Genomic DNA, 22,207 nt, shown 5'->3' with positions numbered 1-22,207 from the left:
GCCATGGCCGATACACTCGGTGTGGACCCTGCGACTCTGCTCCTCCTCCAGAACCCCGGAACCGTCTCCGTAGGAATTCAAATTACAACGTCAGCCCACTTTCATTTCGTATTGTATTGGCCTCTCGTAGGCTGCCGCGATTCAGGAACCGAACGTCTGGTCGATCGCAACTGCCGGGAGGAATTCTGCAAGGGAAGTCGGACTCTCGTCCGAGTTTTACAGTCAGTCAAAGACTTCTTCATGTGCCCGATTCGGAGATTTTGATGCGTTCCTTCTCTGTCAATAAAGCTCTTCGTCAATCGCATTTGTTTCGCGTCTTGCCCAGATTGATTTCGGGGCTAGGACGTTTAGTCAATTCAATTCAGTTCTATTCTTTCTTTAGTTTGTGCACAATCGGCCGAGACCGACTACCGCAAAGATGGTGCCCGAAGCTCTTTGGCCCACCGTCATTGAGATGTGGGTGGAATATGGCATCGGAATACTGGTGCTCTTCCTACGTATCTTCAGCCGATGCAAGATGGTTGGTTGGAGATGGCAAGGCGATGATTATCTCGCTGTTGCTGCCGTTATTTTCTTTACAGTAGGTCTCACCGGAGCGATACCTGTGTTCGACTTTCAGGGGCGAACTCGCTGACCATGCCGTAGTTCGAGGTGATGATGTGCCAAATCATTGGTAAAAGCGCTTGCCCCTCTCAACTCCGCAGACAGTTCTAACAATTTTGTCTCTCCAGTTGAGAAAGGAAGCATCACGGGAATGACCGACGAGGTTGCCCTCGCTCTGACGCCGGAGGAGTACAAGAGTCACGAGACCGGCGCCAAGTGGCTTTTTGCTGCATGGTACATCTACGTCAGCTTGATCTGGAGTTTGAAGGGGATCATGCTGTTCTTCTTCTCAAGAGTCACGTAAGTTACTTACAATTTGCTAAACTGTTGTTCATTGCCTAACAAAGTTTTAGCAAAACTCTGCCCGAGGAACGTTTGGTCAAGGTGGTCTCTGTTATCACGGTCGCCGCGTACATTGCAACTCTCGCAGTCATCACAGGACACTGCCGCCCAATCCACCGCCTGTGGCAAGTGTATCCTTATGCAGGAGGTGAGTTGCGAAACATAGTTGCGCATCAAAGGATAACGGCACTGACTTGTGATGATAGATGACTGCACTCAGAACCGATCGAAGTACTACGCTTTGGTTACGACCAACGTCTTGTAAGATCATTACACGACAATCCAACTGAGCTTCAAACTGATACAGACAGCACCGATATTATGATTATGTACATCCCTATCCCGTTGTTGTGGAGATTGCAAACTACACTCAAGAGGTAAGCTGTAACGCACATCAGCAGACCGCCTGCAGACCACTGACATACACCGCCAGGAAACTCTCTTTCGGCCTCATGTTCTGCGCCGGTTTCTTCATCGTCATTTGCACGCTTCTGCGTTGCGTCATCTGCTTGCAGACGCCCGAGAGACTTGATTTGGGACTTAACTGGTCCATTCGTGAAACCGTAAGTATAATAAATCTCCAGCGCCCCTGAATTCCCTCTTATAACGTTACTCTGCAGGTCATCGGTATCATCTGCACGAACGCCCCGTCAATCAAGCCCCTCTTCCCCAGCCGTCATAAGGGCTCGACCGCGAACAGCCACACTCCTACCGGCCTGGTAACATTCGGCGGCACGGGCTCAAACCCAAAGCGATCGCGTTTGAGGGAGGACTCGGAAAGAATTCCCGATGATGGCTCCGTCGGAAGCCAGGAACACATTGTGAAGCCGAAGGGCGGAAACCAGACTGCGGCGTACGCCGACAACCGCAGTGACGACCGTAGCTTTGAGGATCCTGGACGCTATCAGGGTGGCATCCAGGTCAAGAGCGAGTACAAGGTTGACTTCAGGTAGACCAGACGGTCGACTCTAGAATCTAGTCAGATGAGGTCCTGAATTTCGCCGGGAAAGCGGCAAGGTTGGACCCTTTGCTGGTTGCTACGATCGGCTACCTGCCTGGAAGGAATGGCAAAGCCAGATGGCAGCGTTGACTCTGGAGTCGCGTTCCGTTCATCAAAGAAAAGGCGAGTCATGCCTGCGGCCAATTGAAGCCGTCGAGTGGGAAGTTGGGCGGCATTTCGGCGCGCTCAACGACTTTGTGTATTTGGGAAATACCCCATGTGTTCTGGAAACCTTGATAGCTTTGGAATTATGCCACGACGATAATGTATACCTAGTTAAAAGTTCTCAAGATGTTCGCAGTTCACTGTGTCACCTTTTAGCAACATTTGTTGCATAAAGAGTCGGATATGTTAAACTCCCGAAAACCAAGAGCATGCCGAAACTTGATGAACATGGAGAGGAGAGCACTCCGTCCTCGCTACAACCAAATCCCCCTCCATATATCCACAATCACCACCAAATTCAATGGGACCTTGAAGCGACTCCGATTGAGCCCTTGACATCTCCATAGTATCTCCATCCCCTTTTCCGGAATATCCGGTGACACAAACAGCGGGCCAGTGGTCCGGGGAAGTGGGGCCGGGTTTCGGGAGCCCGGACAAACTTCTTCGGAGCCGATGCTTATCCCACTGCCATGGCCAATCCGAACCCCGTTTGTTTCCCGATTTCGCGAAACTGCCGCCTGGCCCACGACTTTGTCTCCTCGTCCGCAAGACAAGATGCCACAACGGCTCCCATAGGCCAGAGCATACACCAGATTCTCAGCGGGTGCCCCGGGGTCTCCTGTTCGATATCCCTTTGGCCGTCGATACCAAAAGCAATCTTGATGCATTCACAAATCTCCTTCAAGTTCTGGACGCCTTGCTGCGATAAACCACCCAGCTCGTCGTCTCCCGTTGTCTCGTCTTCAATCGTAATCATCAGACTCAACATTAGCTCGATCACCTGTTGTCTGACCGTCAAGTAGAGGCAAGTTGCAATGGTCGTAACAACTTTGTTTGCAACGTTGAACAACCCGTTGAATGCCGTTGCTGTGCGACTTTCTTGTTCGGCTGAGGTTGTGTCTGCGGCAATCTTGAGATCCTTGATGACCTCCATTCCTTGATGCATCAAGTCCGCCGTGTTCGCGGGATCTGAAGGCGGCCCGGGGTGGAATATCCTCGTCTCAATGACCGCTTTCAAATCAACGGCTCTACGGATGACGGGCTCGAGATTTGGGCCGTTAGCCCATGGCGTTCGAAATCGTTGGAGTTCAGACCAAAGCGGCGCATATCCCGGGGGGGTCATGAAAAACTCCATCAACTAGTGGTAGCCGTCAGCTCTTCCTATGTTCTGTTACCGAGAAATAGACGATCGTTTCCTAACCGCAACGTGACTGAAAAACTTGATGACGGTTCTGTCGAGCTGATTGTCCAGACCCATACGAGCTCTGTACTGAAGCAGAGAGAGGCCGCCTCGAGAATGTGGGTGGCAACTGGCCTCGGTATCGATGGGCATGTTAGGTGAGGGCTGTGAAATAATTGCCTACCACACTAGATGAGTATTGGGACACGAGAACAAAGAGTCTATGACCGGGTTGCAAACCTCGAAGAGACCCAGAAGAAACAAAGCGGCGAGCATGCAATCGCTGTTGTTAGTTCCTGGTGATTGGAGACTATTGTTCAGCCCCACAATTGCTCTTCCATAACGCCGTCGTGCCTCCATCATGAGAGCCGACTCATTCCGTTGACGTGATGAGCTCGCGAAGGCGGTGGCATGGATGGCGTCCAAGAAGCACGTGGCGGGGCCGGCCGAGTAGATTGACGGCAGGATACCGAGAAAACCGACGCCGGACCCGAGTGAATAATCATTGTAGAAGTGGTTCAAAGTGACCACGTCAACGCTGAGCTGCACCGGTCGAGGAAGAACCGGTCTTTCGCTCTGATTCTGGTCTCGTCTTTCTCGGAGCTTTCTCTTAACTCTGATTTGGACCAGCTTGGCGGCGTGGTCGTTTTCCTCGCGGTGCATCGTAGCCCAAGAATCCTTGTAGCCTGGGCACTCCCGCTTGATGTTCAGGCACTTCTTGCAGCTCGGTTTCTGCTCATCGCACTAAAAAGGGTCAGCTTCCCGACCGATTTAATCAAAATGTCTCCAATCAGGCGCGGGATGTTGCTCCTCGGGCTTCCCCAGGGTCAAAGCTGCAGCCCTACCTTGACTTTTCTCTCCTTGCAGGCGAAGCAGCCAGTGGATGATCTGCCGGTATTGACCATTTTTTGTGACTCGCGTCTTGTCTATTGCAAACGCATGCTCTCACTTCTTTTTGCTAAGTCACGAGGATCAAGAGGAAAACGTGAACACTCCCGTTCAAGACATTGATAAAAGACGCCAGAAACCATCACCAATAGCTCAGCAGAGGCTAAACCATTTGCGGTTGGCCATCCGACGAAGTGGTTTGATTGGTCAATCTGAAAATATCGAAGTCTAACCTGCATTGTGAGAACTGTTTTTGGCATGTCGATCCGCCGGCATGGACGGGGCGAACCTGTGCGCTATCCCACTGGCATACCGAAACACCAAGAACTAGAACACCGCTCATTTCATTTTGGCTTTGGTTCAAGTGAACCGGTTCATGTTATCACAAAGTCTTTTCAGTGCGAACGAGACATATGCTCGGCCCCGATGCCACGGAACTAGTAGTGAAAAGGTCTCTAAACACCTGCATCATAATCGGAAACACCAACAACATTCCGATCTGTTAGTTAGAGCGTAAGTTTCATGTGCTTCAACGCAGAAATAGCGCCCAGTCTCCGAATCTCATCCGGACGAGTGGTGCGTTGACCATTGATAGCTTGGCCCTCGGATACAGACCGTGGGATACCTAGTCCGGTCGCGAAAACGCGCTTGCTAATGGGACTGGGGCATACCCCGCTCAACTCTTGATACGCGGAAATTGGAATCGACGCGCTGTTCACGGAGAGGCCTGAGATTCTCCGCAGACAGCAATACGCAACCCAAATGCTAGATGTAGATATACTACCTAGCTCTATTATTTTCTTTTCCGAAAAAAAGGGGGGGAGCGAGTAGGTAATAACGCGAACAATTGGGAGTCGAAGTGAGTTGTATGGGAATCTTCGCTTGTGCAGTATAATCTCAATTGACGCCTTCGTCACGTCGAATCAACCCCAATTAAGCCCCGGTGCAGCGATCGATCGCTAAGCAACTTCAAGCGGCCTCGGCAACAAACGCTTCGTTCGATACGATGCCCCTCTCAAGGAAGGGTTCCTAAGGCCGTACGAGTTGAGTGAAGGATGAGGACATCTTCATACGCGACATTCCCTCTAATACCCCGAGTAATTCTTCCCAGCCATAAAATCACTCGGTACTGACCTCGTCTGTGTCGGAGACTGAGACTCTTTATGGGTCTCCTCTCGCTGTGACCGTCGAAGCACTGTCCGGAAGTTATGCAGCATCTGCTACATCAGGAGCTATGAATCATCTTAAGATCAAGCAGGATATCACTCTTCTAAGCCCTAAGGGCACTCTGGAGGAATATGGAGATCCTACTGATTATGGACGTCCTCTTAAGCGCTACTGTTCTGACTGCCCCTGTTGCCATGCGGCCCATGCCGTCATTCTCGACGCGAATATCCCCTATGCAATGTTCGAGAATCACTCATATATCATTTGATCTCTGGATAGCGCCCAATCGTTAAGCAGCAATTACCCATCTTTGGTTACTATATTAACGAGGCAGGGAGCTAAGTTCAATACTTCTGCTGCCGAGGACATTGTACTCACGATGCGTCAGGTTCTCGTTGTGTGGGATCTGCTTGACCATCTTGGTGTTGCACGCAGTCTGTGATAAGAAGGCAAATCTGATCTCTTTGTTCCCTCTGATGAATTGAGGTAGAGCGCTGCATGGGTACTCCGCCAGAAACTTATTTCCATTTCTTGCCGGCCTAGCCTCGTCTTCCCCTGAGGAACATCCCTCCAACACCCAACTTGGGCTAATGGTGATTCCCTCCCCTCCCATACTTCTTAACCACTCGCTTTGGCCGTTTCTCTCAGGCCCCTATCATCCAGGACCACATACATTCCCTCCTGCCTCCTCCTTTCCTCGCTTCCTCTAGGCATCCGGCACGGCTACCACAGATCCTATCACCATATCGACAAACGTAGACTACCCTCAACAAAAGCCGCACGATGTAGTGTTCCCCAGGCCCCTCAACCCCGTCTTCCTGGTGTTACTGTGATCGGAAAGAAGAACCGACCAGCCTATGTACAAGCGCGTAGCAAGACGGCAGCCGTTCTGTGGCGGTGTACTACTCCGGAAGCCGTGTACGGCGGCCAGATGCTCCGCGAAAGCGGGGCCATCGAGGCCACATAGCGAGGCCATATGAGACTCTTGCAACGTAGGACTCTGACCCTTTCTGAACGTATTCGGGAAACGATAATCTCGCTTCGAGCGTCACGGTGTCGCTACATTTATACCAACTCTCTAGGGATTGACGATCGGCGCGGACTGGAGGTTCTATTCCGGACTGAAGACTATAATCAAGTATAAAAAGGCCCTCTCGAACCCGCTTCCAAATAGACCACCTCTTTCTTCATCTCACTTTCAGCCCAAACACATTTCACTACCAGAACTCACCAACTCCAACCACTCAGAAAAATGAAGTCCACCCTCGCCGTCCTTTTCGCTGTCATTGGCGGCTCTTTTGCCATGCCTACCGAGGTCATCTTAGTGGATACCTCGAAGGGCGCCGAGGTCCAGCGCCAGCAAGTCGAGCCACAACCGGCCCATCTTGACGCCATCAACGTACAGGTCTATCTCAGCGGAGGCGCTGCTACTATGCAGTGTGATGGTATATACCCATCTACTTGGCGTAGCCTATCATGGCCCTCGAGCATTACTGTCATGGAATTGTTCCACTAACGCCTTTGTCAATAGGGTATTGCTTGAAAGATGATGACTGTTCGTCGGGCTGTAAATGCAATGAAGCTAGCAGACGTTGCGTGTAAGTAGCGAAGGTTGCGGGGAGCCTCCTGTCAGGAATCTAAAACTGATCAAAGGAACTTTAGCCGTAACCTCTAGCGAAGAACATGTCTGGATATGGGTTCTGAGAGAGAGAGAGAGAGAGAGAGCGAGGTGGATCGATATTCTATTCAAAAGGATATGGTTCGCTTTTCAACAAAGGAATCATCTTGTTTTGGGTTATGAAGATGCTCTTAGCAGAAATTGAACGATGAATGCCTACATCTGGATTGACAGCACTTTCGGTGACACGCAGACGCTGCCTTACTTAGGATTTGACACGCACAAGGGTAAGAAACAGGGCCTGGAGTGACAGGTATTCGTACGGTGTACTATCAATGGATGTTCGCGGATCCGTGAAGCAACTGGCCCATGAGAAGCAACTTGCCTCGAGGGCGAAGGAGACACTAACCCAGGCGATAGCAGCTTCGGGAGCAGCATCGCCTTCCCAAGTACGTCCGTCAGTGGGGATATAGGCCAAATTCGCCTATCTTCAACTTGAAGGCTGCATCCTTTTCCTTCTTCTTTGGCCCGGATTGTACAAGGCGCTCCATCTGGCGCCAACTTTTCCTGCACGTCAGACTTGATGTTGTTTTCAGCTGTAACTGGGGGTATGACTGTAGCCGTGGAGTCTATCCGGCGGCGCTAGACCGCTAGGAAACCAGATACGGGCCAATCGTAGAGAAGAAAGGGGATCCCAGCTTGACCGATACAGAAAGGAGGCTGGGCGGAGGGACAATACTGCTGTATCGATGTGGTGATGTGAAGGAGAGAAGAACTAGGCTTGGCCAGGTGGGCTGGCGGGGGCTGGAAGACGCCTGAAGCCGGCTGGCAAAGCAGCCGTTGGCACCCAGGCCCTCATATTTCGACTTGAAGTTTCGTGTGCTTCAACGCAGAAACAGCGCCCAGTCTCTGATACTCGGGTGGTGCGTCCCGTCAACGGTCTTCGGAGACAAGATGATGAATAGTCCGGTCGCGACAACGCATACCCCACCCGGCGCCCAATACGCGAAATTGACGCGCTGTTCACGGAGAGGCCTATAATTCTCCGCGGGGAATAGTACGCACGGCAGATTATCGGGTAATACTTTGTGCATCTTGCATAACGTCATACCTACCACTAATCAGCTTGGCCCAGTCTCGATTTGGTAAGTTTAACAGTTCGGATTCCATACGCTGTTAGATGAGCGGGATAACCAACAAGCTTGTCGATGACGAAAAAGAGAAAGGCAATCTGCGGTGGAAATCAATATGTCTGTTGAACCTGAGCTGATCGAGTTCATCGTCATCTTCGGTATCTAAAGGGACCAGCTCTAGTGATGAACAAATCTAAAATGAGCCATGGAAACAGTACGTAAAGCTTCGCATAGCGAGTATATAATTGGCAATTTACACCTGATAGCGCCTGGATCTGTACTGACAGAGTTTGAGCCGTAAAGATGGATTTCAAGTTATGAGTCCCGATACCGAGCTGTAGATCCTCCGGGGAGTGTCGGCGTGGACCCCGCGTCCCGCCCCTCCATTCCACCATCCCGCATCGTCGCACGACTAACACCCCGCACCTTGAAAACCGGGGGATAAAAAGACGACAACCACCATATAGTTATTGAACAATTTCATACGACTAAAATCATTTTCCAACATTTCGGTGCGAAATCCGAAATTTCGTGCATAATGTCTACCATCAAAGTTGGTGTTGTTGGCTACGGCTTCGCCGCCAAGAGCTTCCACCTGCCCTTCATCACGGCCGACAAGGATTACGAAGTCATCGCCATCTTGCAGAGAGCCGAAGCCCCGAAGGACATTTCTTCAGCGCCTGCCGGTTCTCACTGCAAGGTCGACTTCCCCAACATCAGACATTACCGCACCGCCGAGGATTTCTTCGCCGACGCCGACATCCAGCTTGTTGTTGTTGCTACTCACACTGATACACACGCATCGTTTGCTGAGAAGGCGTTGTTGGCTGGAAAGCATGGTAAGCTGATTTCCTCATCTCCCACCTCATAGGCATTTTGCGGCGAACTGACATTATCTTAGCCATTGCCGACAAGCCTTTCGCGAGATCATCCGAAGAAGCAGACCGTGTTATCAAGATTGCCAACGAGAAGGGACTGATCTTGACTTGCTTCCAAAACCGCAGATGGGTAGGAAGAATCAAACCCATTCTGACTGTTGGGATGTGTGAACTAACAGATCTTCTAGGATGGCGATTTCCAAACACTGCGAAAGCTGGTGAAGGCGGATGCTCTTGGTGACATCAAGGAAGCTGAGATTCACTATGACTTTGAGTCGCCACCATGGCTCAGCATGATGAACAAGAAGGAGTACACCCCCGGTGATGGAATGGCTTTTGGTCTTGGTAAGATTATCCCCAAGTCGATGAAATCTTTCTTTCCACGATAGGGCCCCTAACAATGACCTTGTGCAGGAACACACAGCATTGATCAGGCAGTGACATTGTTCGGCCGACCCAAGTCCGTGACTGGCTTTTTCAGAGCTCAGCGCGGCATTGACAGCGAGGTCGAGGACTCTTTCACCATTGTCCTTCAGTACGACGGTGCGCAGAAGGACCTTCTCGTCACGGTCAAGACGTCGGTCACAACGCCTTTGTCTCAGCAACTGAAGCATCTGGTCCGTGGAACCAAGGGCTCGTGGATCAAGGTAAGAGAACACAATCACGATTGACAGAACTCCTCTAACACCTCTCTAGTTCCAACAGAGAAGCACCTGCCCCCAGGAAGAGCAAATCGCGGAAGGTCGCAGCCCGCTCGAGCCGGGATTCGGCGAAGAGCCCGCTGAACTGCGCGGCACTCTGACAACTTACAAGGAGTTTGATGGGAGCGTCCAGAAGTTCGACGAGGCGACCAAGAAGTACGTCGGAAAGTACCCGAGCATCACCGGTCGCTGGCTGGGCATTTACGAGAACTTGGCCGATGCCATCAACGGCAAGGCCGAGCTCGAGGTGAAGGCTACGCAGTCGCGGGATGCGATCAGGATCATTGAGCTGGCGAGAGAGTCTCACAACACCGGGGCAACTGTCGCTTGGAAGTAAAGCCAATGTGTACAAGGTGCAATAGTCACTGATAAGATGATGCAAGTGGGGCCATAGTGGTTTTCTTCAAGCCACCAGGAGTGAGTTCGGTCATTATGTTTGATCAGTGATGTCCACGACTGGGACACTGATTGAGATCGAGTCTCATAAGTCACCATAATACGTTTCATAAACTCATGAAAGACTCATTGAAAATGAGGTACGACTTGCTTTGTTGGAAGGGTGATGGCTTGGGTGGTCACAAAAGCGACCTGAGAACGAATACAAAGGCGTTGTTTCCAAAGTAAAGAACATAGTTCATCAAAGAGATATGAGAAGTCCTAAACTCTCAGTATTCTCGAATTTCAATCATTCTTATAAGTTGACGACTCGATCCAGCAAAATCGAATTATCATGCAGAAAAGAAACAGTAAGTCAAACCTCCACGACAAACGATACAGACACAGCAAGCAGAATGAACACCTCAACCTCGACATCTCAGACGCAGCCGGTTCAGGCCACGTTTTCAAGTGAGTTTGTCAACAAAGATATCGCAACCAATGATGGCAACGCATACGAGAAAACTTCCGCAGACGCGCCTTTACAACCACACGTCGATAGAAGCACTCAAGACATCACAGATGCTCCCAACGATGCTGACTCATACATCTCCGGGGAGTTCCTCGCCAAGTTCTCCTCAACCATGAAAGACATTCTGAGAGAGATGTCTTCACCTCTCCGTCCGCCACCTCCCAGCCTTCTCTCTCGTTCTTCAAAATCGTCACAGGCAGGCACTGTGGAAGATTCGACAGAATCATCATCGTATTCTTTCTGTGGATCGAATGTCTCAAGCGAGGCAGTTCTGGTTAGGCAGCTGGAGAAGTGTTTCAATGATGCTGACTCTACCCAACAGGATGACGCCAGTCATTGTTCTATCAAAAACGCCGCGACTGCCCACGCCGTCTCCGCGGACTCTGCTGACAATTTGATCGATAGGCTCGCGTTCGAACTTCAAGGACAGCATACAGAGCTGCAAATATTGGCACAGAGTATGCAACAGAGAAGGGAGATGATCTTGACCTGGTTGGACAACATCTTGTTCACCGCACGAAGTGACCCTGGTAAGTTGACGGCGGAGATTGAGGATTGTGTCACGGCAATGTCTGAGTGGGATTCAACTGCAGCAACGAATAACCGAGAGGCCGAGGTCAAGCGTCTGCTGAACCATGTGGAACAACTCAGACGCAGTGGAGTTTGAGCATTTGCTTTCATGTGCTGCCATAGTTGACCGTTCCGATAGACTGAAACGACGGTGAAGTCAATACCGTGAGATTTGAGTCTAATATCACATCGTTTTCGTCACTTTACAAGTCTTTCAGTAATATCAAGGGCCGAAACTAATGGTTGGTTTGAGCACGTCGGGAGTGAAGAGTGTGTGACAACGTATCTTCTGTTGGATTCGTCAAGCGTGGTTGAGTTGGATTTTAAACACAGGTAAACTTCGCGAATGAGTGAATAGACCGAGTGTCCATCTTCTAAAGAAGAAACAGTAAATCATAAGTATACTTTCACTTTGAGTTGCGTCGAAACCGGAATATCGAGATCGTCAAAGTTCCACGTTCAGAAGAATAGACTTGCCCAATTTGATGCATCTCCATGTCGAGCTTTTACCTGTATATAAGACTGGCTTAAAGTGGTGTGACTCTGCTATCTTGGAATATGGAAAGAAACACTCATAAATCACTCCAAACGAGATACACACCATCACCAATTCCCCAATGGATTCCAATCGCACTTTCTACCGCGTCCAAAGCCGCTATTCCTTCACGGCGTACTCTCCTTACCAGGGCTTCGACGCCAAAGCCCGTGATTACATGCGTTACGAGCATTGGATCAACGCAGGAAAATTCATGAAACATCTGGATTGGAACGACCGATCTTCAGAGCCATCGCCATTCATATCTGTCTTCGACAATAAGGGTAACGCAAAGCTAGAAAGTGTTCATCGGCTCATGGATAATTCTAACTAACTCCATTAATAGCTGATGCTATCAAGAGAGCTCGACTCCTCCTTCGCGGAAACCACCCGAATGTTTGTGTGGCAGAGATACGACCGGGGGAAATGGAACTGTCCACAGTGACCTTGGAGTTCTTGGACAAGACCGTGGAGCTGCCGGTGTGGAAAGCCGGCGAAGGCGATGATGCGACAATGTTCATCTCAACTCTTAATATCCGGCGCCACTTGCGTGTTCCTGTGGCCGAAAGCCAGCTGTCGGAATGGTTTGCTGTTGACTTCATACCGCGTAACATGGTCGTTGCATACACGCCAGCGAAAGAACTTATGAAAAACCTCCGACTGTGTGAGGCAAGTGGAGGTAGATCTTTCGGACCGCTTGTTTTGTAAGACGGAGGCCTGGTCGCCTTCTTTAAGGTTATTGCCATCAACTTTCGAGGACTCTGGAAGTCGCGAATGAGTTGATGCTGAAATATTTGGCTCTCTCTGTGAAAAAAAAGGGGAAAAAAGGGGGATAAAACAATTTTTGATATTTACTTTGCAATACTATCAACTAATTGCTGTCTCGATGACTTGGTACCTCGAAGGCGATGACGAGCTTTGTTCCACGGATAAACACGAGCAACTCCTGTCATCCATGTCGCAAGGTCACATCGGCAACTCTAGCGAATGCTACTTTGAGTGGAAATACACGAACAGGGGGCGGCACCTAAAATATGACACTTAGTTCACTACTCCGTACATCCGGGAATATTCACGGATTGATTGATGTGAGCGTCAGACTCAAATGAACCTTTTCATAGTTAAGGGACGCATGCAAAGATCACCAGCATTGATGGAAGTAATCCATACTGTGCTGTCTTGACGGTCCGGATGAGGCTCGGGGATCTCGGCGCATCGCATGGATGCAGGCAACGTGGAGCCGCCCCCTGCAAAGCCGGGGATCTACGCGCAGATCACGAAAGAAAGCTCGTATTTGCCGTTCTTCATCTCCAGGTCATGTCATTAGGCTCGTGAGCCGATAAACAATCCCCGCGAGGGGATGCGGGCCTCCCGTGTATATCAACGGAAGAGCCCGCGGCGGCTCGCGATCATCGACTTTGTCCTCTTCATCCACTAGCCTACGTTGCGCGAGCCAGTGATCAGCTCAAGTCAGGATGAAGGTTTCGCACGCGCTCATCTCGGTCCTGCTGGGCGCCAACGCCGCGACGGGCAAGCCGCTCCACCCGCGCGTTTCCCCGGACCCCCCGGCCGCGGTTCATCTCCCCCGGGCCCAGTCGGAAGACAGCCAGCCGGCGAAGAGCCGCTCCGAGGTTCTTCAAGGCGCCTACATTGTCGAGTTCGCCGACGATAACGACACTCCGGCGAGCTTCTTGGAGGCCCTCAAGGCCGATGGTCTCGATGTCGATACGCGCATGGACCTGAACTACCGCTTCTTCAAGGGAGTCTCTTTCCAGGTCAAGAACTCGAGCGCGGCGCATCACGATAGCGCGCTTTTGCGTCGCCAGATCGGAGGTTCCTCTCGAATCAAGAACGTATGGCCTGTGAGGACCATCAAGCTTGACTTACCCGAGGACAATGGCGCGCCCACCAAGACTCCTACGGCAAAATCGGCTCGCGCCAAGCGTCAGGGTGGCGCCCCCGGCAACTCGACCCAGGACACTTTTTCTCCTCATCTCATGACGCAGGTGGACAAGCTGAGAGATCAAGGTATCACGGGCAAGGGAATTCGCGTCGGAATCATCGATAGCGGTGTTGACTGGACGCATCCTGCCCTTGGCGGGTGCTTCGGTCCTGGTTGCTTGGTTGAAGCCGGCTGGGATTTCACTGGTGATGATTTCCTCCCGGGAGTCAGACCCCTTCAACCCGATGCCGACCCTATGGATGACTGCGTTGGTCACGGAACACATGTTGCCGGCATCATTGCTGCGCAGCTCGAAGGCAACGAGTATGGCTTCACAGGCGCCGCACCCGGAGTCAAGCTGGCTGCATACCGTGCATGGGGATGTGCCGCTTCCTCTACTACTGAGATCTTGATGGCTGCTTTCAGTCGCGCGTTTGAGGAGGGAGCCGATATTATCTCCTGCTCTGACGGAGAGTAAGTACATGTCTGAAGCGCTGTAGTGATGAACTCACTGACGCATCTAGTGCTTCTGGCTGGGCTGAGGATGCCTGGGGTGTGCTTGCGGCACGCATCGTCGACGCCGGTGTTCCCGTTGTCATCTCCGAGGGCAACGACGGCGGATCGGGTCTGTTCTACGCCTCCACTCCGGCCACCGGTCGTGGTGTTGCCGGCATCGGAGCTGTGACCAACTCCTTGTTCCCAACTCTCCTCAACGCCGGCACTTTCACCGTCGGCTCTAACTCGACCGGCAGCAGTAAGACTGACTTCGGTTATTTGCCCGGTGTTCCCGCTCTCACCGGCGATCTCTCACTTCAACTCTGGGCCGGAGATGCCTGCAGCGCTCTTTCCGAAGATACACCAGACTTAAGCAACAAGATTGCACTGTTGCAATTCCCGGACTCTCGCGCCACCGGCTGCTACCCGAACGACCAGGGCGTTAATGTAGCTGCAAAGGGTGGACACTACATCATCTACTACACGAACGACAACACGTGAGTTGTCAATAGTTGTTGGTTTAGAGCATTGATCGACTGACAGTTTTATTAGAACCATGCGCGACGAGCAATACGTCTACTCTGATGGCATCCTGGGCGTCGCTTCCGTCCCCCCCTACCAATCTGCGCAGTGGCTGTCCCTCTTGAGTCAAGGTAGGAGCGTCACCGTCTCCATCCCCGATGCCAACAACACCAAGACCCGCCTGGAGAATCTCGAGAACAACAGCAGCGGTAGCTACATGGGCTCTTTCTCTAGTTGGGGTCCCACATGGGAGCTCGACGCCAGCCCTCAGTTTGCTGCTCCCGGCGCAAATATCCTGTCTACCTACCCAGTTGCACTCGGTTCTTACCGCGTAATGACTGGTACGAGCATGTCTTGCCCCATGACTGCTGCCATCTATGCCCTTCTTGCAGAAGCTCACGGCACCAAGGACCCCAAGCGCCTTGCCTCTTTCCTGTCTTCTACTTCGAGACAGCTTGACTGGTATGACGGCACATCGGCTCACTCCGACATTCTTGCACCTGTTCCTCAACAGGGCGCTGGTATTGTTCAGGCGTTTGATGCCGCTCGCACAACAGTTGAGCTCAGTGTCGACTCAATTTCTTTCAACGACACCGATAACTTCATCGGCAACCACACTGTCAACATCAAAAACAATGGCGCTGCCGAGGTAGTCTTTGAGGTCAGCCATCGCAAGGCCGTCACGATGTATACCTTCCTAGAAAACTCCGACCGCTTGAGGGCAGGATACTTCCCCAACCCCATTGTCGAGGAATGGGCTGAGATCCAGTTCAGCTCCGAGTAAGTCATGAGCCAACATCATTGATGCTTGTCATACTCTTCTCTAACTTCCTCGACAGAAAGGTTACCATACCAGCTGGGGCCTCAATCGATCTGACCATTACCTGCATCCCACCCTCCAACCTCAACGGCACCCGTCTCCCCGTCTACAGCGGATATGTCATTCTCACAAGCACCACTGACGCACCTTCTCTGAACTTGCCTTACCTAGGCGTTGTCGGTAGCATGTACGACACCCCAGTTTTGACAACGTCTCAGGTGTATCTCGCTGAGTACAACGGCGTTGTGCCCGCGAACCGGACTTACACCATCCCTCGCCCGGACCCAGCCAACCCTCCGCGGACTGACCGCGGTGATCAATCCGCGACTCCGAACGTCTACATCCAGCCCACCGTCGGCACTGCCTCAATCCAGGTCGAAGTTCTGTCTGTTAGCGGAGGCAAAGAGGAGAATGTTGGAGGCCTGGCCGGATGGCCTCTTTCCTACGTCACCCGTCTCGACCAACGGGCATTCTTCAACGGCCTGCTGGCCGATGGTACGGTATTGGAGCCTGGTGTTTACAAGATGAAGGTCAGTGCTCTGAGGATCTATGGCGACCGGGAGAAGAAGGAAGACTGGGATGTGTTCGAGACAGTGCATTTCATCCTAAAGTATCAGTCGGCTGGAAATGGTACAAGTACGGCATGAAGGTGACGATAAGTCATCGAGTATAGATGAGCAGATGTGTAATGTGTAATGGAAATATGTATATACAACGTCTACGACAGCTACTACATGGAAAGATACACTTCATGCGCCACATTTACTTCGTTATAAGAACTGCCAGCCAATTCCCGCCGTACAACTTCAAGACCTGTCATTCATACCCTACCTTAAGCCATTAAGGCTGAGTCACCCACACCATCTCCGGTCCAGCAACAGCCGCCCCGGCCACCTCCGAGCTCTTGATGTCTTTCTTAGTTGTGACGACTACCCAAACGTGGCCGTAAAGAGCGTCAGGCACGGCAGCCTTTCCATCAACGATCTGCGAGAACTTGACCTCTCCCCAAGGACCAAGCCAGGCAAGAAATAGGTCACCGTCGTGCTTGCCCTCCCACTGCACCTCGACTCCCATCAGCCTCTGTGCCTGGTCCAACCCTTGACCCTTGATGGACAACTTGCTGAGCGGCTTATCCCAAGCCAGCTTGTCCGGGCAAGAAGAGACGTAGTGGTGCATGGCATACGAGTAGACCAGTTCCGCAGGAATAGAGACTTCACGGGGCGCGGCAGCCGCGATATGGTTCTGCATCAGGTTGACTACCGCGGTCATTCGTGACTTGGCACCAAGAGACGTTGCCAGAGCTGGTATGAGCCACGGGTCGGAGGGAGCTAGGAGTGCAGTCGCATCGATGATGAGTCCGATCTCGAGCAACAGAACCGTCAGAGTCGTCTTTAAGAACGCGTCAATATCGAGATCAGGGATAGCATAAGAGCATTCCTTTAACACGGTCTTGGAGAAATGCTGCAGAGAATCCGTCGCCGTGCCGCGGTGAACCCAAGCCTGCGCAGCCATAGTGCCGATCGTCTCGACAATCGTCTCAGGCCAAACGTTAGCCCACTTTCCACCGTCTTTGAGGTTCTCGTATCCAGCGAAGAGAACCTTGAGAAGAATGTTGTCGAGGAATTGGATCAACTGCAAGTGCTCGACGGCCGAGTCGCTGATGTTGTTGCCGAAGTTCCAGTTGACGATGGAGCCACCACCGGCTTTGCCCATCATGTACTGATCATTGTCGCCCGGCTTGGGTATGTAGCTGATAATTTCAGCGGTGAGTGCTGTCACGTTGACGACGGCGGAGTTGACCATCGGCAGAATTGTGCCGTTCGCGCGTAGAACACCGCCCAAGGGCGCTATCGCGGGGAGGGTGCTTGGCGGAGCCTTGGTTGCGAGATCTGTGAAGGCCTGGAGGGTGTTGCCCTGAGCTGGAGCGTTGACGGCTCCAACCATGCCCTTTTGGCAATGTGTTCCTGTCGTTTGGGCACAGTAAAACCAAAGGCTTCGGGAGAGTTAGTGGCATGTCTCAGAGCACGGTGACCTGACATGGACTTACGGCTTCGTGTCATTGATGAGGATTCTGAATGTCACACCAGAGGGACTGAGCGCAGTAGGAATGAGACCACTGCTGAAGCCGTTGGCAACAGGCTCACACGGCTTGTCGAAGGAGGACTGTGTGACGGAATGGTTTCTCGGGTTGAAGCTGAACTCGACGTATGTCCTGGGCGGCTCTTTGATGTCATTCGGGATGAAAGTGAGACCCCCATTGAGACCGACATCAACCTTGGAGATACGCTGTCCACCAACAGGAAGACCATCGGGAGGAGATGTGCTTGGGCCAGCGCTCTTGGCCTTCTCCCTGAACGTGTCAAAGGTGTTTCCAGAGGCGGGAGCATTGATGCTGTGTAACATGCCCTGCTGGCAGTGATTGCCCTGGCCGCAGAACACCCAAATTGGCTTCGTGTCATTTACGGTGATTGTGAAAGTCGTCTTCCCAGGTGCGATCTCTGAGGCTGAGGGCACAAAGGCGGAGAAGAAGCCGCCGTTGGCGAGAGGTGCACAGGGGCTGTCGAAAGACGACTGGGTGACTGAGTGATTCTGCGTCAAGGTTAGCCTTCACTTCGGTCAACGTGAGATGCCAATGGTCTCTTACCTTGGAAAAGAAGTTGTAATTGATCGTATCACCACGGTTCGCAGTCAAGGTCTCCGGGTCAAACTTAAGCTGGTTATTCTTCCCAACATTGACCTCGAAGTGCGCGGCCTGCACGCCAGACAGAATAGTCGCGGTGACAACCGCTGAAGTGAAAGAAAGTTTCATGATGCTGGTGAGTTTGAAGACAACCAGGACTTGTCAAGGCGCTGGAGACTGAAGTAGCATGGCACCAAAAACGCGGGGTGACCTGCGATATTTCACCATTTTCTCGATAGTGAAGCTGTTTGCCATACCGGTTCCCACCTTGTTGAGCCATTGATTCACCAGACAAACCTCCATACAGACGCCAAGGGGACGGCGCCATCATGTTCGAGGGACCGGTTGGGCTGAGCAGACGCCACGCTCTCCGCATTAGCTTGAGGATGGAATAGGGCTGCGCTAAGCCCAGGATGACCAAGCATCCGTGTGTTGCGTGCCAAGATGGGATTTCGAAATAGCATGCTTATCTATAACCGGCTAGTTCTTGGCTTGTTGATCCTTCTGAGACCCATGGTGTTGCTAGGCGGCTATTCTGTGTTCAAACCCAGCCTCCTGGACCGGGCATTTTCCGCTGTGCCACGCGGATGTCGTCTATTCCGCTACCCGATGAATCATGAGTGAACCCCTACCGCGGAACAACGACCTTCCACTACTTTTTTCGTCTCTTCTAGCTGATCTCACGGACGTTGTGAATGTTAGTCGCAGCTCACCTACTATGCACCCTCGTCCGGACTCATCGTCATCCGAACACGAGGCAGACTCGAACACCGGATGATGGTTCAACTTCAGCCGATTAGCATTCAAACCACGAAATGCATGAAGGAAAACATGGCAAGCCAAGCCGGTAACACGAACAAATGGATGCTCACGTAAGAACTAAGCGACTGCCGCCAACTCAACGGGCGCTCGGATGTGTTAGTTAAACCTCGATCGGTCGCCGTTCATCTCCCGTGAGCACGCCACTTGTAGCACACCCACTTGGCATCGCGCTTAAATGTTTCTTGCCTTTACGATCATCAAAAGTTAAACCGGAGACTCGCGGCTGCCTATCGTTAGTCCTCTCTCATCGGCCGAGTCGAGATCACTGTCATTGCACCTCCATACATCTAGCTGGACCCTCCACAACATCCCAGAATCGGCACCCTTGCCCCTCATTTTACAGCACTATCGTCACCCTTCAGAGAACGACAAGCACGATGGCACGGAATTTTCAAACAGGCAGAGTGCCTGCATTCACCTTCCTGCCAATCCTGGCGTCCATGATCGTTGCCATGCTGATCGTGGTCATCATTGCATCGGGATCTCGGCCGGGAGTTGGAGACAAGATGGCATTCATGAAGGTGGGTGATTGTTCTGACATTTATCCAAACACCAATACCATGCTGAACTAACAATCGCTCAAAGGTCGATGCTACGAATTTGAACATTCCAGCAAAACTCGGCGGATCCCAATACCTGCAAGATATGTCCAAGGTTTCCGGCGCCGACCTCGTTGGCCAAGACGCGACAACGGCAACCCTTCAAATCTCCAACATATACTATGTCACCCTTCTCGGGGCCTGTGGTCACGGAAATGGCGAGACAGTGTGCAGCTACCGTCGCATCGGGTACTGGTTCGACCCTTGGATCGAACTCAAATTGGACGCGACCTCCATTGCCGGAACGTTCTCCGAAAACCTCACCAATGCCCTGAACAACTATGCCAAGACGTCTTCCTTCTTTGGTGTCGCATACATCTTCGCGTTCGGTCTGTCGATTCTCGCATCGATTGCCTCGGTGATCAGCGGTCGGTTCGGAAGGGCTGGTATCGCAGGCGCCGTCATGTCTTCCACAGCTACCATTTGTCTCCTGGCGGCGTCTGTTGCAGCGACCATCATCTTCAACAAAGTCGAAAGTGCGATGAATGATGAGTTCAACAGGATCGGCATCTCTTCTGAGCTCGGCTTGCTTCTCGTCCCAACGTGGATCGCCTTCGCCTTTTCCCTTCTTGCTTCCATCCTGATGAGCATGAAGACTCGAAACGTCGTACCGGCTCGAGGCATGAAGGGCCCAACGAGTGGCATGGTCACTGGCCAACCCAATGTCATTCACGTCAATGTTAATGTCAACAATGGACCAAGACCGTTGACTCTGTTGAAGCGCGTTCAGACTTGGGGTCAGCACAAGTATACGCAAATCGGAACCGCGGGTGGTCCAAAGTATGGGCGCAGCAGAGCCGGTGGTGGAGAGTTCGACGACAATACAGCTCTCATTACCCATAACGAGACTCCTGATATGGATAAGAATGTGCACGAGTCGTCGGGCATTGCCATGGTCCCTCTCGACCACAAGGGGAGCAAGGATATGAACATGGCGTATGAATCGTATACCGGCCGAGCGATATGATAGGTCGGACGTATCGGTTCTCGTGATCGTTCGGGGCGACAACAGAAGACGGTCGAATTTGTGTCTCCGCTGACCGATTGTGAATACATGTAAAGGCGTCAAGGCTTGGGGACAGACTATTGCTATGTTGGTGACTGGTAGCCGAGATATCGTCAGAGACATTCAAAATGCTTTGAAGCTTTAGGGAGTGAACAATCTTGTGCATCTTACCCAACACGAAGTTAGAGTTGTTTGCTTTCTTCTAGATGGCATGCGACTTCTAGTTGATTTTGTCGCTCCGAGGCGCTTGGATCGATATCTGTCCAGTTGTCTTTACAACAGAATGTCAGTTATATACTTTATCCCACCGGCATACATGGCCTGCATGACACCGTATTGAGCCAATGAAATGCTGTCTTTTCATGTCGTGTAAGTGAGCAACATTGCGAACTTGGCGGCATACCTTACTTATCCAAGTAATACTCGTCGCCCTAGGCTGTTCAAACAAGCGGCCAGATCCCAAGAGTCGGCTGCAATACTTCCTCGTTTTTGCCAAACGCCTTCCACAATCTCCATCGTTAGTTTGGTTGATCCAAACAGTCCCAAAGGTCCCATGTGCGAAAAGAGTTCGCGGAACAGATGTTCTTGCTCGGGTTTTGCCAAACACCCTGCCACACAAAGCGGCCACGCCAGCGTATGTATCCTCCGGGGCGTATTCAATTGTTTGCATAGTTCGATCGTTCGGGCTACAGACTCGGAGATTTCGTCGTTTGCTGGTTGCCATCCAGAGAGGACCACATGGAGATAAACGAGGCCTGCATGAGCCCAAATTTGGGTCACGAGGTGACAGGCGTCGGCTTCGGTTTGTGCTTGTTCGGAATCTGCCAGCCATGGAGGTCGGTGATCTTTTGCAATGGACTCGGTGTTGCTGATCCGAGTTAAGCCTGCTCGTAGGTTTTGCTCAATCTCTGCTCCGCGCTTGACAAGATGCATAAGTGACAAGGCTCCTTTTTTGTGCATGTTTTTCTTCCAAGCATCCAGGGCGGCGACCTCTCCCACAAGTATCATGGTCCAGTTCTGACAGCCGACATAGTCTTCCAGACGTAGACGACAATTTCGGTCCGGATCTTCTTTTGGTTCGTCCTCGCCTGCTAGCACAACAGGATAAAATGCTCGGAGTCTCGGGATTTGCTCCAAACCTGTGCTGTAAATGATGTCGTGGACGATTAGGAGACTGGAGAAGAAACGGAAGGCGGCTTGGTCGACTGTCCACGCTGGCCAGCGGGGCGGATTTTCCATGGCGGGATGTGCGAGTCGTCGCATGTGTTCCAACATGGCGTCCCATTTTGACCGATGTGTTCCGATATCTCCGGGAAATTCGAGAATCTGTTTGAATAGAAGAATTGCGGCATCCAGATGGAACTGCCAGTTTTCGTTCGCAGCGATGGATACCTCCAGGCACATCAGATGTACAATACTGTCGAATAGGCGGGCGCTCGAAAGTAAGTCTCCGTGGACACCGCGCTTACTGACCTCGTTCAAGTCGAATTGAGCTTTCCTCATGGCCATGCATGTTTGGTTTTGCACTTCGCTTTCGGCTTCCGGTACGCAATCTCGTCTCTCTGATCGTTGTTGGACAGGCACAACAGAGTAGAAGTACGACGAGAGGCTAGTAGCCGCGTGGCAAAGTGATT

General features: G+C 51.7%; 7 protein-coding genes across 7 annotated transcripts; 5 read left to right on the top strand and 2 right to left on the bottom strand.

Annotated features, from left to right (window-relative positions):
- Nucleotides 1-418: 418 nt before the first annotated feature.
- Nucleotides 419-1,898, top strand: CkaCkLH20_09289 (uncharacterized protein; the record flags this gene model as incomplete). The annotated part of the gene is made up of 8 exons (XM_038892004.1): nt 419-580; nt 646-673; nt 732-903; nt 957-1,093; nt 1,152-1,206; nt 1,257-1,322; nt 1,379-1,508; nt 1,566-1,898. The coding sequence occupies 8 exons, from the start codon at nt 419-421 to the stop codon at nt 1,896-1,898; spliced, it is 1,083 nt and encodes a 360-aa protein (XP_038742587.1).
- Nucleotides 1,899-2,567: 669 nt separating this feature from the next.
- Nucleotides 2,568-4,195, bottom strand: CkaCkLH20_09288 (uncharacterized protein; the record flags this gene model as incomplete). The annotated part of the gene is made up of 4 exons (XM_038892003.1): nt 2,568-3,248; nt 3,312-3,470; nt 3,531-4,034; nt 4,136-4,195. The coding sequence occupies 4 exons, from the start codon at nt 4,193-4,195 to the stop codon at nt 2,568-2,570; spliced, it is 1,404 nt and encodes a 467-aa protein (XP_038742586.1).
- Nucleotides 4,196-6,597: 2,402 nt separating this feature from the next.
- CkaCkLH20_09287 (nad binding rossmann fold-containing protein) lies at nt 6,598-10,012 on the top strand (the record flags this gene model as incomplete). The annotated part of the gene is made up of 6 exons (XM_038892002.1): nt 6,598-6,790; nt 8,651-8,935; nt 8,998-9,104; nt 9,163-9,319; nt 9,389-9,621; nt 9,671-10,012. 6 exons carry the CDS (start codon nt 6,598-6,600, stop codon nt 10,010-10,012), a joined length of 1,317 nt encoding a protein of 438 aa, XP_038742585.1.
- Nucleotides 10,013-10,466: 454 nt separating this feature from the next.
- Nucleotides 10,467-11,249, top strand: CkaCkLH20_09286 (uncharacterized protein; the record flags this gene model as incomplete). Its single annotated transcript, XM_038892001.1, has 2 exons — nt 10,467-10,850; nt 10,905-11,249. The coding sequence occupies 2 exons, from the start codon at nt 10,467-10,469 to the stop codon at nt 11,247-11,249; spliced, it is 729 nt and encodes a 242-aa protein (XP_038742584.1).
- A 520-nt stretch (nt 11,250-11,769) lies between these two features.
- CkaCkLH20_09285 (uncharacterized protein) lies at nt 11,770-16,113 on the top strand (the record flags this gene model as incomplete). Its single annotated transcript, XM_038892000.1, has 6 exons — nt 11,770-11,989; nt 12,034-12,271; nt 13,162-14,103; nt 14,154-14,621; nt 14,677-15,426; nt 15,486-16,113. 6 exons carry the CDS (start codon nt 11,770-11,772, stop codon nt 16,111-16,113), a joined length of 3,246 nt encoding a protein of 1,081 aa, XP_038742583.1.
- Nucleotides 16,114-16,306: 193 nt separating this feature from the next.
- Nucleotides 16,307-18,275, bottom strand: CkaCkLH20_09284 (uncharacterized protein; the record flags this gene model as incomplete). Its single annotated transcript, XM_038891999.1, has 3 exons — nt 16,307-17,459; nt 17,514-18,055; nt 18,111-18,275. 3 exons carry the CDS (start codon nt 18,273-18,275, stop codon nt 16,307-16,309), a joined length of 1,860 nt encoding a protein of 619 aa, XP_038742582.1.
- A 1,070-nt stretch (nt 18,276-19,345) lies between these two features.
- CkaCkLH20_09283 (uncharacterized protein) lies at nt 19,346-20,534 on the top strand (the record flags this gene model as incomplete). The annotated part of the gene is made up of 2 exons (XM_038891998.1): nt 19,346-19,489; nt 19,554-20,534. 2 exons carry the CDS (start codon nt 19,346-19,348, stop codon nt 20,532-20,534), a joined length of 1,125 nt encoding a protein of 374 aa, XP_038742581.1.
- Between the last annotated feature and the right edge of the window lie 1,673 nt (nt 20,535-22,207).

This window comes from Colletotrichum karsti (genome assembly GCF_011947395.1).
Source record: "Colletotrichum karsti strain CkLH20 chromosome Unknown Scaffold33, whole genome shotgun sequence".
NCBI classification, from domain to species: domain Eukaryota; kingdom Fungi; phylum Ascomycota; class Sordariomycetes; order Glomerellales; family Glomerellaceae; genus Colletotrichum; species Colletotrichum karsti.
This window is presented reverse-complemented; position numbering and strand designations above follow the sequence as displayed.